The following is a 15,743-nucleotide window of genomic DNA, read 5'->3' on the forward strand; positions in this document are numbered from 1 at the left end:
TGATGTGTGAGATAATGGTAATGACATCATCTGAGCTTCCTCTCTGACTTCTCACTGATGTAAAGTGGAGAACCACAGATGCACACACTGTGTGTGTGTGTGTGTGTGTGTGTGTGTGTGTGTGTGTGTGTGTGTGTGTGTGTGTGTGTGTGTGTGTGTGGGGAGGGGTACAGAGAAATACGGATTTACGCTTAGTCTTGAACCTACATTTAGATCTTTTAGTTTGATCAGAATGTTCACAAGATAATGATGCAGCCTATTATTTAGGCACACTATGTTGGTCTGACCTGTGCACATTCAACACCTGACAGAGACGATAGCTTGTTAAATTTCCGTTTTTTTTTTATTAAATAGAAAAATTGGTACAAATAAATAATGTCTTATACATCTCAAGAAAAAGGAATGCAATATCTGTCTTGTAATGAATCTTATTTACAACAGATTATGATACTGCTGAATCCAATTTATGGTCCACTAACTTGTTCTGTTAAATATATTAAATATATAAATATAACTTGAGCTAAAAAATAAATGGCGTACAATGTATTTTCTCCATTGATTAGCTGTTTTCTCTGAATACAGTAAACAGTGCCAACAACTACAAAATAAATAGAAATGACCTTTCACCTAAGATGAACCAACAAGCTCAGTAAGGTAGCATGTTTCGGCACTAACAAGTGGACGGGTGAGTCGGCACTCTTCGGCGATTTCGTTTTTTACAGAGGTCTGTCATGTTCAGACTTTGAACAATGGGTTTCCCCTCCTCCAGTAGGTTTTTAATCCGGTACAAAACACACCCTCCATATATCTTCTTAGCATGGTCGCCTTCGTTGATCACCACGGGTTTGGGAACTGGTTTAAATTTGATGGATAGCTCTTGGATCATGTATTCAGAGGTACGCAACATAGCTCCTTTTAACGCGTCCAAGTTTTTCAGGAGAGCTTCTGGGTATGACAACTCCTTGTGGTAGTGCAGGACCTTGACAAGGTGGTAGTTGTACAAGGTGTTCCACCAGTAGAGGTTATTCAGTGTCTTCTCGATGTCAGAGTCATGGATGACATGCTTGGGGATGTCCTTGCAAATCTCTTCAGTTAACGGCGAGAGGTTGAAAACGGTTTGCTGAGATCAACGAGAGGAAGAAAGGAGAGGAACGGGTGAGGCCGTTATCATTGAACAATGTGGAACAGGTGGATGGATAGAACCATCCTCTTTTCAGATTCAAACAGTGTTAAGTAAAAGGGAAGCTTTCTGTTGGAAGCAGTTGTTTCACATGTGAAGGATTCTCACCAAGTTTGTTTGGATAATGGAGTCATATACTGCACATTTGTTTGGATAATAGTCATACATTGCACTGTCAGGATTCCTTCCTTTGAGTCTTTGAAACAGTATGTGCCAGCACTTCGAGTGCAAGGAAGGCACATTACAAATTGTTGATTATTATTATTATTATGTGGGGACCAATTTGACTTGGAATCCTTCTGAATAAGTCACCAGCCAAAGTCACACACATCTAGCTATCTCAATTACATGAGAATAAACATGGCTAAGCAGAGATTAGGGGAAAACTTCGGGCCCCCATGCAGAGAAACCACGAAGGTTACACACACACTTCCCAGATACTCACATATGAATCGAGGGTTAAATTTGCTTCATGGTCTGCAAAGTTATACCGTTTTTTCAGACGGTCCAGACAGCTGTTATTCGTCTCTCCCAAGAGGCTGAGCGCTAGCAAAATGGAGAGCACCACTGCAGAGAGACATAGGAGACACTTTAGGGAGACAGAAGCAATTGGACAAACATGCTAGAAAATCTGAATGTGCAGACAGCCTGAGCGAACTTAACAGCTTTTTAGATTCGATATCAAAAGAAATGCAGGGCAAAGCTCCTGATGATTTTGTTTCATGTAAATGTACAAGGGTTAGGGTTAGGGTTTAAGTCATCTTCTGAACAGTCACGTGAGAATCATAGTGCATACATCATTATAGAAAAGCATAAAGGAACATTTTCACATGGATGAACGTCTCAAAATATGAAAGAATCACAGTATTGAGGTTCATTTAGGAGGGCAAGTCATTCCTGTTTTGTTTCTAGTCCCAGTATTTCTGAATCATGAGATTAGTCTGTGTTCTTACCGAGGGGTCTGGTAGATACTCCTTGCTGGTAGATCATGGTGAAGCAGGTGATGATCGTCTCAACAAAAACTCAGCATTTATGATGTTCTTATCCACCATCAAAAATTGATCAGCTGATAAGTTTAGTCGGAAATGGGTGATTTCCTCACCTAAATTTCCACCCACCAGAGCGTTCACTTGTGAACACCAACTAAAACAGACTTAAGGAAGAGTTGTCACATTGAGATTGCATCCGTCACAGCATGACACTATACATCCTCAACTCTCCACTAGCCTAATATAATCTCACCGCCCATGTCAAATGATCTGGAAGGAAAGTGGATGCTTGATCATGACCATCTCATGATGTAAGATAATTTTCCTAAAAGGATATTTTAAACCTCTTACTCCTTCTGTCGCAGTGTCAGATGATGGACGGACGCATACCAAAAACATCTCTGGACTGTAGACCCAGAGTTAGTCAGCCATCATGAATCCTTTAGTACAATGACAAGTGTATTAGAAGTGCTTTCCCAAACATTCTGCAATTGCAATGGTGTTGATGTGCAATGATGACCAAATAGAGAAACCTTTAAACCCATAATCTTTATTGAATAAAGCAGCACAATCGAAATTATTAGACAAAATACTTCTTGTAATTGTACAAAAAAAGTAATTGTACCAAACAAAATAGCACTGCTAATGATATTAGTGAGTAGTTAAACGGAACAAAACTTCTGGTAGAGCTACAATGTGCAAATCAAAAACAGTTGAAATAAGACATAGTGTTGTTGACCTCAAAATGACAATAACATTTTCAGAAAATGTTGACTTAAAAAATGGAGAAGTGCCTCTCACTAGCTGGTCTCATGTTTAGTAATACTTTTGTGTTTTATTGTTGTACATCAAATCATTTGTATTCCCAGTGTAAAAAAGAAAATCTACTTCTAAATACTTCCCTCAAAAAATTTCAACAGGAATACTTTTGGCTGAACCAAAATAACAATTTGTTTGAGTAGCTTGAGAGTTCAATATTTAGTGAACATTTGGAAGACAAGGCCTCCTCTCCAAGAGTTTTAACAGGAAATCACCTTGGACCTTTGACACAAAGGGGCTGTGCTCTCACACACAGCATTAGAATACCCACTCCAGGTGAACACTGGATACCATGTGTTTAATACGAAGAAGAAGAAGAAAAAAATAGCAGATTTCCAATTTCTAAATTTTAAGTCCTTGTTGAACTATGCGTTTAATAGAAGGACCCTCCTTCTAGGAATACACTCCCTTGGAGAAGTGATGGTGGTCATGGCAACACGTGGTTAATACTGCTGGCGTAGCAGTGCTAGTAGTCTAGGCACAGATGCAGACCCACCCTCTGGCCCCGAGCATGAGGGGTCTGGGGTAACCTGTTGAAGACACGCCCCCCCCCCTCCGCCATCAACAGGCTGGCTCCTCCCTCTGCTGCCGAAGCATCGCTGTCACACTCACTATGTCCTCCTCGGGAACCTGGAGGGGAGAGGACAGGGGAGAAGGGGAGAGGACAGGGGAGAAGGGGAGAGGACAGGGGAGAAGGGGAGAGGACAGGGGAGAAGGGGAGAGGACAGGGGAGAAGGGGAGAGGACAGGGGAGAGGACAGGGGAGAGGACAGGGGAGAGGACAGGGGAGAAGGGGAGAGGACAGGGGAGAGGACAGGGGAGAAGGGGAGAGGACAGGGGAGAGGACAGGGGAGAAGGGGAGAGGACAGGGGAGAGGGGGAGAGGACAGGGGAGAGGACAGGGGAGAGGACAGGGGAGAGGGGGAGAGGACAGGGGAGAAGGGGAGAGGACAGGGGAGAGGACAGGGGAGAGGACAGGGGAGAGGACAGGGGAGAGGACAGGGGAGAGGACAGGGGAGAAGGGGAGAGGACAGGGGAGAAGGGGAGAGGATAGGGGAGAGGACAGGGGAGAGGACAGGGGAGAAGGGGAGAGGACAGGGAGAAGGGGAGAGGACAGGGGAGAAGGGGAGAGGACAGGGGAGAAGGGGAGAGGACAGGGGAGAAGGGGAGAGGACAGGGGAGAGGACAGGGGAGAGGACAGGGGAGAGGACAGGGGAGAGGACAGGGGAGAAGGGGAGAGGACAGGGGAGAGGACAGGGGAGAAGTCAGGGGAGAGGGGGAGAGGACAGGGGAGAGGGGGAGAGGACAGGGGAGAGGACAGGGGAGAAGGGGAGAGGACAGGGGAGAGGACAGGGGAGAAAGGGAGAGGACAGGGGAGAAGGGGAGAGGACAGGGGAGAAGGGGAGAGGACAGGGGAGAGGACAGGGGAGAAGGGGAGAGGACAGGGGAGAGGACAGGGGAGAGGACAGGGGAGAAAGGGAGAGGACAGGGGAGAAGGGGAGAGGACAGGGGAGAAGGGGAGAGGACAGGGGAGAGGACAGGGAAGAGGACAGGGGAGAAGGGGAGAGGACAGGGGAGAGGAGACGAGTTGAGAGAAGATGTGAGGAGGAGAGTTGATGAGGAGAGGAAAGGGATAGATAGTTCACGTGACAAACGAATGAAATGATAAATCTGACAACCCGGTCGAGTGCTCGCTAATCATTTCCGTTTCCTATACTCGCATCCGTCATTTATCTTTGGCTGCATTTTTGTAATTTACTGAACATTTGTGAAAGTGGACATCAGAGAACTGGCGGTTGAATATTGACCGCAACAACTGGTGATATTGCTTATTTTTGCTACACGAGAAGTCCATAAAATGGTGACTCGGTGGTTGCACACTTGACAATGTAATGCAGAAAAGATTAGCACGTCTCTGAGCTGTCTTTGGAGCAAAGGCGCAACCCAACCTTACGTAGCACATTTTCCAACCAAGGGTTCATCAGCTCTAGGCAGAATGATGGAGGGGAACTGAATATGTCCAACTTAGTGTGGGATGGATATAGATCCGGGGCAACGCATTGTATTGCAAGAAGTTGCAGGTTCAAATCCCCCCCATCTGTTTTGGATACAAATTATACATTGTTACCATTATTGAAGGCAGCATGTATATTTTTAACAACAGCGCTTCCTGATTGTGAAACACAATGAAATGCAGAACTCTGAAGAAAGGGTGGGTGGAAATTCAACAGTATTACACAACTTCTGAAAGGCTATAAGTAGCTGCATAGTAACACTGCTGTTTGATAAAGGACACTATTTCTCTGTGGAACTAAGATAGTGGAACCAGAGGTTTACACTTGCAAAGAATGTCAGATTCCCCAAGGTGGTTGGAAAAAGCGGACCACATTTTTACTTACTCTCTCCACTACCCTATGTATGTCTGTAATATTGCTGTCTAATACCCCCCGCCCCCCCCCCAGAACCTTCCCTGATGAAAGCCCTAGACCTAGCTGGCCCACTGACCAGGCCTGTCGCAGATGCACCTGCGGCGGTTCCTGTCAGACAGAACATTCCCTGCTTCCGTTAGCCGTGGTTCAAACCGCTCCCTGGCCATGAGACGAACCCTTCGGCGGGGGAGTTGGCAGGAAACTTCAACCTCTCAGTCAGACCCAGATATGTGGGCTTTGTGACGAGCACACGCCAGGACAGGATGACGGAGCATGGAAAGACGTGGTGCGGGGGGTTCTACAGGGTTTGGTCACCCCACCCCTCACGGACCTGACAGGAAGTCATTCTTACGCTCGCCTTGCAGGTGTCATAGACGGGCTAGTTTTGGTTCCTCTTTTTCTCTTGCTCTTTCCAGGAATTGTCCCTTTTACCTCTAATGCAAGTGCCAGTCATTTTGTGGCTCAGCTGGGTGACATTGCTACAGAGGAGTGTGTAACCACTGAAATTTGTTGAAATTAAAACAGTTAAAAATCGCGAAATGAACCCTAAAATCTGGCAATGTGAGATTTTTTTTTATGTTTGTTGTTGTTTTCATTAAGTTCAAACCAGGTGAAATTATTACAACAGCAATTTTTTGCTTGTTCCGCAATGTGCTTGGTTTAAAATATGATATATTCATCCTAGCCCTCCAAAATGCCACTTAACATTAAGGTACTGTAGATGTCTGAGTAGTGCTAGGTTCAATATATGGGTACACATAATTTATTGAACCCTATGAAAATAACATCAAGAACCAAAGTGTGGCGATTGTTCAAAGTCTTTCATTATGGTGAAAGCCTATAATTCCATGTGAAAAGCAACAACATCTATAGTGTATGGACTGTGATCATGTCTGATAAACAACACTATAATCTTCCTCCTCGCAGGAAACACTAATCCGATAATATCCACAGGAAACCGTTTTTAAATATACATTGGTCGAACCTACCAAATTACGAAATTATTAGTGACTGTGGAGGATAGCAATGTACAACTTTGATATGTTGAAAGGCCAGCGAGAAATCCAACTAGAGGTCTGACCAACTTGCTACCGTTGCCACTTAAACTCTAGGGTCAGTGCTGCTCCAGTCACTGAATGTCTGTTTGAATGTCTAACAATCGAATACACACACACACACACACACACACACACACACACACACACACACACACACACACACACACACACACACACACACACACACACACACACACACACATATATATATACATACATATATACATACATACATACATATATATATATTTATTTTTTTGCTTGGATGCAGATAAATAAATTAAAAAACAATAAAAGTATTCAGTCCAACTTAAATTGGATTGCCACACAAAGCCACGTTCTCTGTGTACATAGCGCCCTCTACTGGTGACACGTAGAACTGACTGAAGTAAGGAGACGAGGCCGCCGGCGGGCGGGCGGGAGGGAGGGAGCGAGTCGGACGGCGCAGACTCACCAGAGCGTGGTCGAAGCTGAAGGTGCTTATGTAATAGGCGGAGATGTCACTGTCGGCCAGGGGCTGGGAGATCTGTGCTACGATGCCACACTCGTCTGTGGAGCGGAGAGAGGGGAGGACGAGAGAAAGAGAGAGAGAGAGAGGCATAGGGATAGAAAGAGGAAAGAGGGAGATAGAGAGAGGTCGTCAAAGTGAGAGACAGAGGGACAGACAGAGTTAGTGACAGAGAGCCAGGGAGAGAGAGAGAGAGACAAGGAAGATTGTCAGAACCCGGGAGAGAGTGTAACAGGGTTGACAGACCTTGACAGACCCACAAATCCGGCAGCTTACCAAACCCTAGCGGCTGGCCTCCGATACGCACCATCCTCCACAGCTCCCCTGATGAGCTGGTGAACAGTAGGTCTGCTGGGAACCTTCACACACACACACACACACACACACACACTCTCAATTACTGCCCCTCAAAGTGCTAGTGACTCCAGGATACAATCTGCTACTTTTAACAAAAGTAGAAAAAAAATCCAAATATAGTTGAAGCGCGTGTGTGTGTGAGAGAGAGGGTGGGGGGCGAGAGGATAGGGTGATAAAGGAGAGAGGACGGTAGAGATATGAGAGAGCCATCTAGGCGGGAGAGAGCGGGGAAGAGAGCGACTTAGGAGAGCGGATGGGAAAGAAAGGGGAGGGGGAGAGGAGAGAAGGATCCGGAAGAGAGGGATCCGGCAGAGTCGTACCGTCTTTGTGCCTCGGTGTCCATGACCAGAGAGACGTAGCCATCGATCAGGGAGAAGGAGAAGAACTTGATGCAGTCCAGCTCGGGGCAGGGCGGAGCGCCATCTTTAGGACTGGAGGGGGGAATCATAGACACGACTGACTGAAAATATGAGCGCGTGGCATAGTGACGTTCCCTTGTCATCATTTACATTGAGTCCTTGAGCAGACGCTCTTACCCAGAGCGACTTACAGTAAATACGGGGACATTCTCCCTGGGGGCAAGTAGGGTGAAGTGCCTTTCCCAAGGACACAACGTCATTTTTGCACGGACGGGAATCGAACCGACAACCTTTGGATTAATAGCCCGGTTCCCTAACCGCTCAGCCACCTGGCTCTGTCTCAGACATCACTGAGACACACGGCTCCTCTATCAGTGCCAGGGGCCTGGCCCCTGACCACACCCCCCCTGACCACACCCCCCCTGACCACACCCCCCTTACCTGGGGGCGCTGGTTGACTCCCTCTCACCTGCTGGAGTAGAAGAGCACGTCGATGAGAGTGGTGGCGATGGCAGGCAGGGTGTCGGGGTCCAGACTCATCACACAGAACTGGTTCTGGGGGATCACTACCGGGTGTACGGTGGGCTGGGTCACTGGAGACGGGAAGTACTCTGTTAGTGGGTCTGGAAACAGGAAAGACTTTTTTGCTATTGAAACATGAAAACATCAAATCGTTCCACAGACCGTCAGCAGAGACCCCCAAGACGATGTCCCCTCTCCCCCACCCTGAATCACACCACCCGGGGCAGCGTGCAGCCGGGGTGTCTACCTTCCCGGTCGTTCCTGTGGAGGCCGTTGTGCGTGTCCTGGCTGAGGACCGGGACCGACTCCCCGCCCACCTCCCTGTAGATGCTGAACTCCTCCTCCAGGGTGCGGATCACCACGGCCAGGTCCTTCTCTCGCACCTGCAGGGATGCCCGTTCGGACGTCAGTGGGCGACAAGATGGCGGTCGGGACGCGACACTCCACGTTGCTTAACGAGGAAACGTTTTATGTTGACAGAACCCCCCCCCCCTTAAATTGTTATGTAGAGGGGAAAATAACTCTGATATTTTTCCTCTGTTCACTGCAAGCTAAGTTCATGTTTCCGTTGTCCTGAGGAGGGATGGGAAATGAGCTCTGCTTGAAGTGGGTCGAGCAGGACCGTTTGCGCAGAAACGGATAGAGCATGAACATATCTGGCCTGGCCCCCCAGTGGTGGAATCAACTCCCCACCTCCATCAGAGACGCAGACTGTCTCTCCACCTTCAGGAGAAGGCTCAAGACGCACTTGTTCCGGGAGTACAACGGTACTTAGGAATGGTTTGCTGAACCCAATGCTAGTTTCCTCAAGGATCACATGACTCTTGCTTAGAGACTTGTTGCTCTTGTTGGTTAGTGGTAACTGATTTAAACAGTTGTATTCACTGCAAAATATTCTATTTGAGTTCATCTTATTTTAATTTGTATTGTTGCTTGCTTTTTCTACGGGTACACTTGCACTTAGAGATTCATGTTGTTTAATTGTAACTTGCTTAACTACATGCTCTTATGGTTCTTCCCTTTGGCACTTATTTACTTTTGGTTGTTCACATGTGTGCTTCTTGTTTTGGCCATCCGCAATGCTTTGGGGCTATCTTGTTGTTATTATCAGTGACCTATGCACTTTGTAAAGCTCTCTCTTGGAAGTCGCTTTGGATAAAAGTGTCTGCTAAATGAATAAATGTCAAATGTAAATCTGCTGACAGTCAGTCTGGCCTTACTGTCCACTTAACTTGGATTTATTTATTTACTACTGACCCCTCCGGTTCACCCTTCCCCCTCCCCTCTCTACCCCCGCTGTTTGCAAGACATTCCTGGTTGAAAACGTACTTGGTCGACACACTCTGCGGCCCATATCGCTTAGCAACAGCCAGTGCCTGTGGATACAGGCGTCTTCAGGAGTCAGTCTGAATGTTCAGTTGCAGGGTCAGATGCCACATGGACCAATAAGACGTGGGGATAGGGCTGTACAATCTGTGCATATTACAACGCTGCACACGATTGGACCGGCATTGGCGGACGATGACTGGTCAGCGGTGCACACATGAAATTGGGCCGGACGTGTTCATTTTGTGTTTTGCCGATAAAGACTGAGCCATCCACCCCGCAGGCGGTCTTGGGTGTCTGTGTGTGCGCGCGTGTGGGAGGGGCCTGGGCGGGTCTTACCAGGATGAAGTCTGTCTGATAGGTGGAGAGCATGAAGACAGACACGTGCTGCTGGGCCAGGGGGGCGATGACCGACTTGGCGATCTTCGTCACGCCCACGGCCTGCGAGCTGCTGGACGCGTTGCCGTTGGAGACCACGTTGAGGGGCAGCCAGACGGAGCTCTCCACCAGCAAGTGGTCCGAGGACGGAAGTTCTGGTCAGAGAGGGGGGGGGGGGGGGGGGGAGTCAGATTGGACACACACACACACACACAGACGGCAGCTCTGACTGACAGAGCAGAGAGTCCGTTCCAGGTCCGTCTTCGGTTCCTCACAGCTGCCTTCCTGCGTTCCCTCTCGGGCACCTCTCGCCCTCCTCCCTCGGCACCAACACAAGAGGCTAAAGGTCCCGAGATATATTTAGCCACACATCAGCCTAAATATATGACAGGAACTGTCTCGTATGTACCTCGGTCCCCCCCCACGCACACACGATTGATACTGGCTGCGTGTGGGGTCAGGGGTCGTCCAGGGTTACTGTATCAGATCACGTCGTGCAGGAAAACCGACATCTGGAACTATGGAGTTGTCAAGAAGTAGGGCATCCATGTTTAGCTGCCATGCAGGCCTTGTGTTACCTCTGTCTGAACACAACGGTGTTACACTGTTTCCAACGAGATGGTCTGTTTTGCATTACAAATACCGGCTGAAATGACTTGGCATGGTTTCGTCCGGGCAAGCCATGCTATTTATCTGTTAATATAATAGCAGTTCCAACTTCCTCTAATGAGTTCTAATGTTTCCTCCTCCCTTTACCCTCCCCACAGGGACATTTGCCCTGGAGGGAGGGAGAGATAGATAGACGGAGGGAGGGAGAAAAGGAGAGCGAACAAGTAAGAGAGAGAAGGAGAGAGAAGGAGAGAGAGAGAGAAGGAGAGAGAGAGAGAGAGAGAGAGAGAGAGAGAGAGAGAGAGAGAGAGAGAGAGAGAGAGAGAGAGAGAGAGAGAGAGAGAGAGAGAGAGAGAGAGAGAGAGAGGATGGGTGGGAGGTGTGTAGGGCATGCACCTTTGAAGCCCTCCTGGTCCAGCACCACTGTGTAGTTCTCTGGCGTCTGTGTCAGGCTGAAGAACTTACACCTGAGAGATAGAGAGAGGGAGCGGAGAGAGGAAAGGGGGAAGAGAGGACAGATGGAGAAAAGAGGTGGGAGAGAGAAGTGAGGGAGAGGAAAGAGAGATAGAAAGTGGAGGTAAAAGAACAGATACGTATATACATTTAGTGGCAAATACAAACAACTGGTGATTACTACGTGTGTGTGTGAGAGAGTGTGTGTGCGTAGGGGGCTGGTAGAGGTCGATTCTGGCCCAGTGCCGAGCACCGGGCTCAGTCAGCAGAACTGAGCCAACCCTTCCTGTCCACGGTGGACGTTCTGAACGGGTCTGCTTCTAAGAAACAGTGGCGGGGGGTCTCTCACTACAGCTGAACACTAAGCGCCGGCTGGGGGCGTGGACGTGTTGTTTTTGCAGAACAGTTTGAGGCCCAAACCCAAATAGTTAGCGTCTCGGAGACAGTAGCTAGCTGGGCCTGGACACTCTGTGCTGATCTGGTGAATGAGTTCTTTGTCAGATGCTTTGTCCTGGTAAGATAGGAAGCTGGGGGGGGGGGCAGGGGAACCAGCAGGATGGCTGGGGGGGGGGGGGGGGGGCAAGCGGGGGGCAAGCGGGGGGCAGGGGAACCAGCAGGAAATAGTCTGTGTCTCTCTCTCTCCCCCCCACCATCCAGCTGATGACTCGGCAAAATGTAATCCTTTCCATGAAATGGGCCGGGGGTGGAGATAAAGAGAGAGGGACAGACAGACAGACAGACAGACAGACACAGAGAGACAGACAGACAGACACAGAGAGAAAGAGATAGAGAGGGGGGGAAGCACATATTACATGCCCTTGTTCCTGTGACTTCCTGTTGACTTGTCACCATGAGTATGCTACTTCCTGTTGACTTGTCACCATGAGCATGATCCCATACTGTAGTGGTACTAGAGCTGGGGCAGTACTGGGGCTAAAAGAGTCCTGGGGCTAGGACAGCACTGGAGCTAGAACAGTACTGGAGCTAGGACAGCACTGGAGCTAGGACAGCACTGGAGCTAGGACAGCACTGGAGCTAGGACAATACTGGAGCTAGGACAGTACTGGAGCTAGGACAATACTGGAGCTAGGACAGCACTGGAGCTAGGACAGCACTGGAGCTAGGACAATACTGGAGCTAGGACAGCACTGGGGCTAGGACAATACTGGAGCTAGGACAGCACTGGGGCTAGGACAGCACTGGAGCTAGGACAGCACTGGAGCTAGGACAGCACTGGAGCTAGGACAATACTAGAGCTAGGACAGTACTGGAGCTAGGACAATACTGGAGCTAGGACAGCACTGGAGCTAGGACAGCACTGGGGCTAGCCCAGGACAACCACCCTTTAGCTGAAGCAGGCTGGGTTTTTGTTCTTTTCACTTTGGAGCTGCAGTATGCATGAGAGGCTGGTCTTGCTGCTAGTTTGGCTTCCTGTTTAGTGGTTCTCACTGTCTCAACATCCCACCACACAGCAACGTAACACCACACCACATTACCCTACACAGCTGCACTACATTACACTACACAGCTACGCCACACGACACTTTATTACAGCATTACACAGCTAGACTACACAGCTACACTACACTATACTATTACACTACAGGAACATAGATACGAAAAGAAAAAAAACAGGAGAGGGTGGAGGGAGGGATGGCGAAAAGGTGGAGAGGGAAAAAGGGAGGGATGGAGTGACAGAGAGAGGAGAAGTTAGAGAGACTAAATATACAGGTTAAAAAGAATGCAGATGACAGGTTCAATAAAGAGCAAACAAAATGATGGACTTTGACCCTGAATAAACAGAGTAAATAAAAAGTATGCTTCGGTGAAAGAGAGACTGGGAGAGATAAAGAGAGTTAATGTCCCAGGTGGCTGTTACCTAGGCCTCAGCTACCAGCATTTTGCATTTTACCAGCATTCCAGCATTTTGTTACCAGAAAATGAACCTAACCTGGCTGCTACTGCTAAGTCCGACTTAACCAGCACCAGACCTTTACAAGACCAGAGGCCCTTTAGGACCAGGTCCACTCTAGAACCAAGACCCTCTAGAACCACGACCCCTGTAGGACTAGACCCCCTCTAGAACCAATACCCTCTTGAACCAGAACCCCTCTAAAACCAGGACCCCTGTAGGACTAGACCCCCTCTAGAACCAGGACCCCTCTATGACCAGGACCTCCAGGACCACAGCCCTCCAGAACCAGAGCCCCAGCAGGCCCCTCCAGAGCAAACAGAGGCTCCCTTCCCGGCCGGCCCTGCCTGCTGGGGCAGACAAGTGGAAGAACATCTATTGTTTTGGTCTTAGAGGCAGCATTGTAGCCACAGCCGTGCGCTGTTGTTAGTGGACTACAAGGGACTGGGGTATCAGCCTGGGGCCTTAGTCTACAACACACTTCATATATGAACACAGTAACACACACACACACAGTGTGTAGCTAGACCCGATGGTTCAGACCCTTATCACCCTGTATGGGTGGGGTTTAAACTGTAGCCTATGCTCTCCGCTAACCTCAGCCTAGCTCCCGGAAATTTGCAGCAGGTTCGGTTCAGTTTAGCCAGGAGGAGAACCCTTAGTTGTTGACAGAAAGCCATTAAAGCATGGGTGCTCTCGCCACCTTCTAGACTGTTCTGGAGGATGGGCCTGCCGAACGACACTGAAAAACATTCCAACGAGGCCACTGCAGTTTGAACTGGGACTAAAACTTGTGGTTGAAACCGGTACTTGGAGTCGGGGACTATGCCTTGTTGCTAGGCACTGTGCTGAGTAGCGGCCTGCTTAAGATTCCAGTCATGGATGCCTGCCTTGCTTGTGGGTCGCTTACTGGGCCCAGACCACAGGGACGGAGGATAGGAGAGAGGGAATACACTAAAAACCAGTTCACCATTAAAACAGGCCTGAATGCTAAACACATTGTTAACATTGGCCTAGTTGTTAGAGAACCCCCCCCCCCTTCCAGCCTTTGTGGACTTCTTGAAACAATGCTGTCCCCACTTCCACACTACCCCCCGACACACACCCCTCTCCCGCCCTGCCGAAAAACAGGAAAAACACCCAAGGCCAGAGCAGAACAGTGCATTATGACATAACTGCAAACACACACACACACACACACACACAGAAACACCCCAGCGGAGGAGAAGCGCAAACTGGGGCTTCTAGCGTTTTCTGGTTGTTCGCTAGACGCCCTGCACAGGCTTCTGCTAGCTGTCTAGCTGGCTGCCGACACACCCATGAAACAGGCCCACAAGCTCTGACTCACTGGTGCTTTTAATGGTGAACTGGTTTTTAGTGTATTCCCTCTCTCCTATCCTCCATCCCTGTGGTCTGGGCCCAGTAAGCGACCCACAAGCAAGGCGGGCATCCATGACTGGAATCTGGAAGGCGGTGTACTAACACACTAGTTGTCTTTAAATAGGTATGTTTACACAACGATGCCCTTAGAACAAGGAAGTGCTGTCCATGGTGCAGAACATTCTGGATTGACATAAAACCGCTTCATGATAACAGGGGCACTTTTCCTCATCGAGGATACAGATGGTAGATCTATCCTAATAGGCCGAACTCAAAGGTGCCAAAAGTACTCCTACAAGCCATCCCTAAATAGTGCCAGCCTACACGGCTAGTTTGTGACTGCATGGAGAACTGAGATTGGCTTCATGTTTCAGGCAGTAACTTCCATGTTAAAGAGGGTCTTGGATGACATTAGGTATGGGGGTCCCAAAATGTGTTAGAAAACTTCCAGGATCCCTTCTCTAATTCTCTCTTTCTCTGAGTTAGATACACTAACTGGTCTACTAATGTTGGCCTAGTGCCCTATAGACGGTGCTAAATCCACTATACATATCCGAGGCCATCTGGGGAAAAAAACAATGACATAACAAAGCAGATACTTCCAGGGATTAACCAGACTCTACATACAGCTGTGGCTTCCATCGATTCCAGCCTGATCCTCACTGCATCACAAGTCCGGGCATGAACCTGAATCTACGGACAATGCCAAAGTATGTCTTAAGTGTCTTACTTTACAACGCGTGACACTCATACATTCGAGTTTAATTTGTTTAAATAAAAACGTAATTTTTAACCAGAGGCAGCATATTTGTCGGGGCAATTGAACTGATATAAAGTCCTAGAATTTTCGTGTGGTGTAGGATTTCTCTTTTCTGGTTGGAGTTGTGGTTGTTGCTTGCAGGATTGTTGCTCGGCACGTGCGACAGAGGCTTTTAATATTAGCTTTTGTACCTATTGAATGAAGCCTGGCTTCAACACACAGGGGATGGATGTAGCTGGCTGGCCGGGCTAGCCGACGCTACCTCGGAAGCTTCCATTCATAGCTTGCAACAAAGATCTCCCCCACAAAAAATAAATGAACGTTTGAGCCTTACCTTGTTCTGTTCCGCAGGAATATCAGCTTGATCAGAGGGTGTGTGAAATTTTCCAATCCGTTTTTGCAAATGCTGGTGACCCGAAGTCTGTGGTCTAGAATGTGTAAGTCCATGATAGCTCCTGCAAGCCAATTGCTTGTATTTACTGTAGCAGCTACAATTGTGCCCTAAACTAACGCTGTATGTACGCTGTTATTTAACATTCCTTTTTGACAGCGAATGTCTGATCTACAGCGAGTCTTGCATCAGAGGCGTATAAAGAGAAAAACATCCGCCGATATCCGACTCCACTCACTTACTGTATTCAAATAAAAGACGGCCCCGTACAACAACACGCCCCCCTCGTCTTAAAGCTACAGGTGACTACTGAAT

General features: G+C 48.3%; 2 protein-coding genes across 2 annotated transcripts; both read right to left on the reverse strand.

The window, feature by feature from the left end:
* Positions 1-549: 549 nt before the first annotated feature.
* On the reverse strand, positions 550-2,170 carry LOC146219632 (uncharacterized). The gene is made up of 3 exons (XM_084695313.1): positions 2,153-2,170; positions 1,626-1,802; positions 550-1,120 (listed from the first exon to the last, which is right to left on the reverse strand). Exons 1-3 carry the CDS (start codon positions 2,168-2,170, stop codon positions 671-673), a joined length of 645 nt encoding a protein of 214 aa, XP_084551439.1. The 3' UTR covers positions 550-670.
* A 529-nt stretch (positions 2,171-2,699) lies between these two features.
* castor1 (cytosolic arginine sensor for mTORC1 subunit 1) lies at positions 2,700-15,677 on the reverse strand. The gene is made up of 9 exons (XM_084695148.1): positions 15,372-15,677; positions 10,929-10,999; positions 9,885-10,078; positions 8,467-8,602; positions 8,167-8,290; positions 7,659-7,769; positions 7,258-7,340; positions 6,928-7,022; positions 2,700-3,618 (listed from the first exon to the last, which is right to left on the reverse strand). Exons 1-9 carry the CDS (start codon positions 15,482-15,484, stop codon positions 3,550-3,552), a joined length of 996 nt encoding a protein of 331 aa, XP_084551274.1. The 5' UTR covers positions 15,485-15,677; the 3' UTR covers positions 2,700-3,549.
* Positions 15,678-15,743: the final 66 nt, after the last annotated feature.

Source organism: Hypomesus nipponensis, chromosome 28 (assembly GCF_054491055.1).
Source record: "Hypomesus nipponensis isolate SF chromosome 28, ASM5449105v1, whole genome shotgun sequence".
Classification (NCBI taxonomy): Eukaryota; Metazoa; Chordata; class Actinopteri; order Osmeriformes; family Osmeridae; genus Hypomesus; species Hypomesus nipponensis.

Bases quoted from the DNA above. Each gene is read 5' to 3' on its own strand.
- LOC146219632 (XM_084695313.1), bottom strand. The intron at 1,121-1,625 runs GTGAGTATCTGG...CGTTGATCTCAG, and splicing joins ATTTAACCCTCGATTCATAT to CAAACCGTTTTCAACCTCTC.
- castor1 (XM_084695148.1), bottom strand. From the start codon at position 15,484: ATGGACTTACACATTCTAGACCACAGACTTCGGGTCACCAGCATTTGC. The intron at 10,079-10,928 runs GTGCATGCCCTA...CTCTCTGACCAG, and splicing joins GGACCAGGAGGGCTTCAAAG to AACTTCCGTCCTCGGACCAC. The intron at 8,603-9,884 runs GTAAGACCCGCC...GCATCCCTGCAG, and splicing joins ATCAGACAGACTTCATCCTG to GTGCGAGAGAAGGACCTGGC.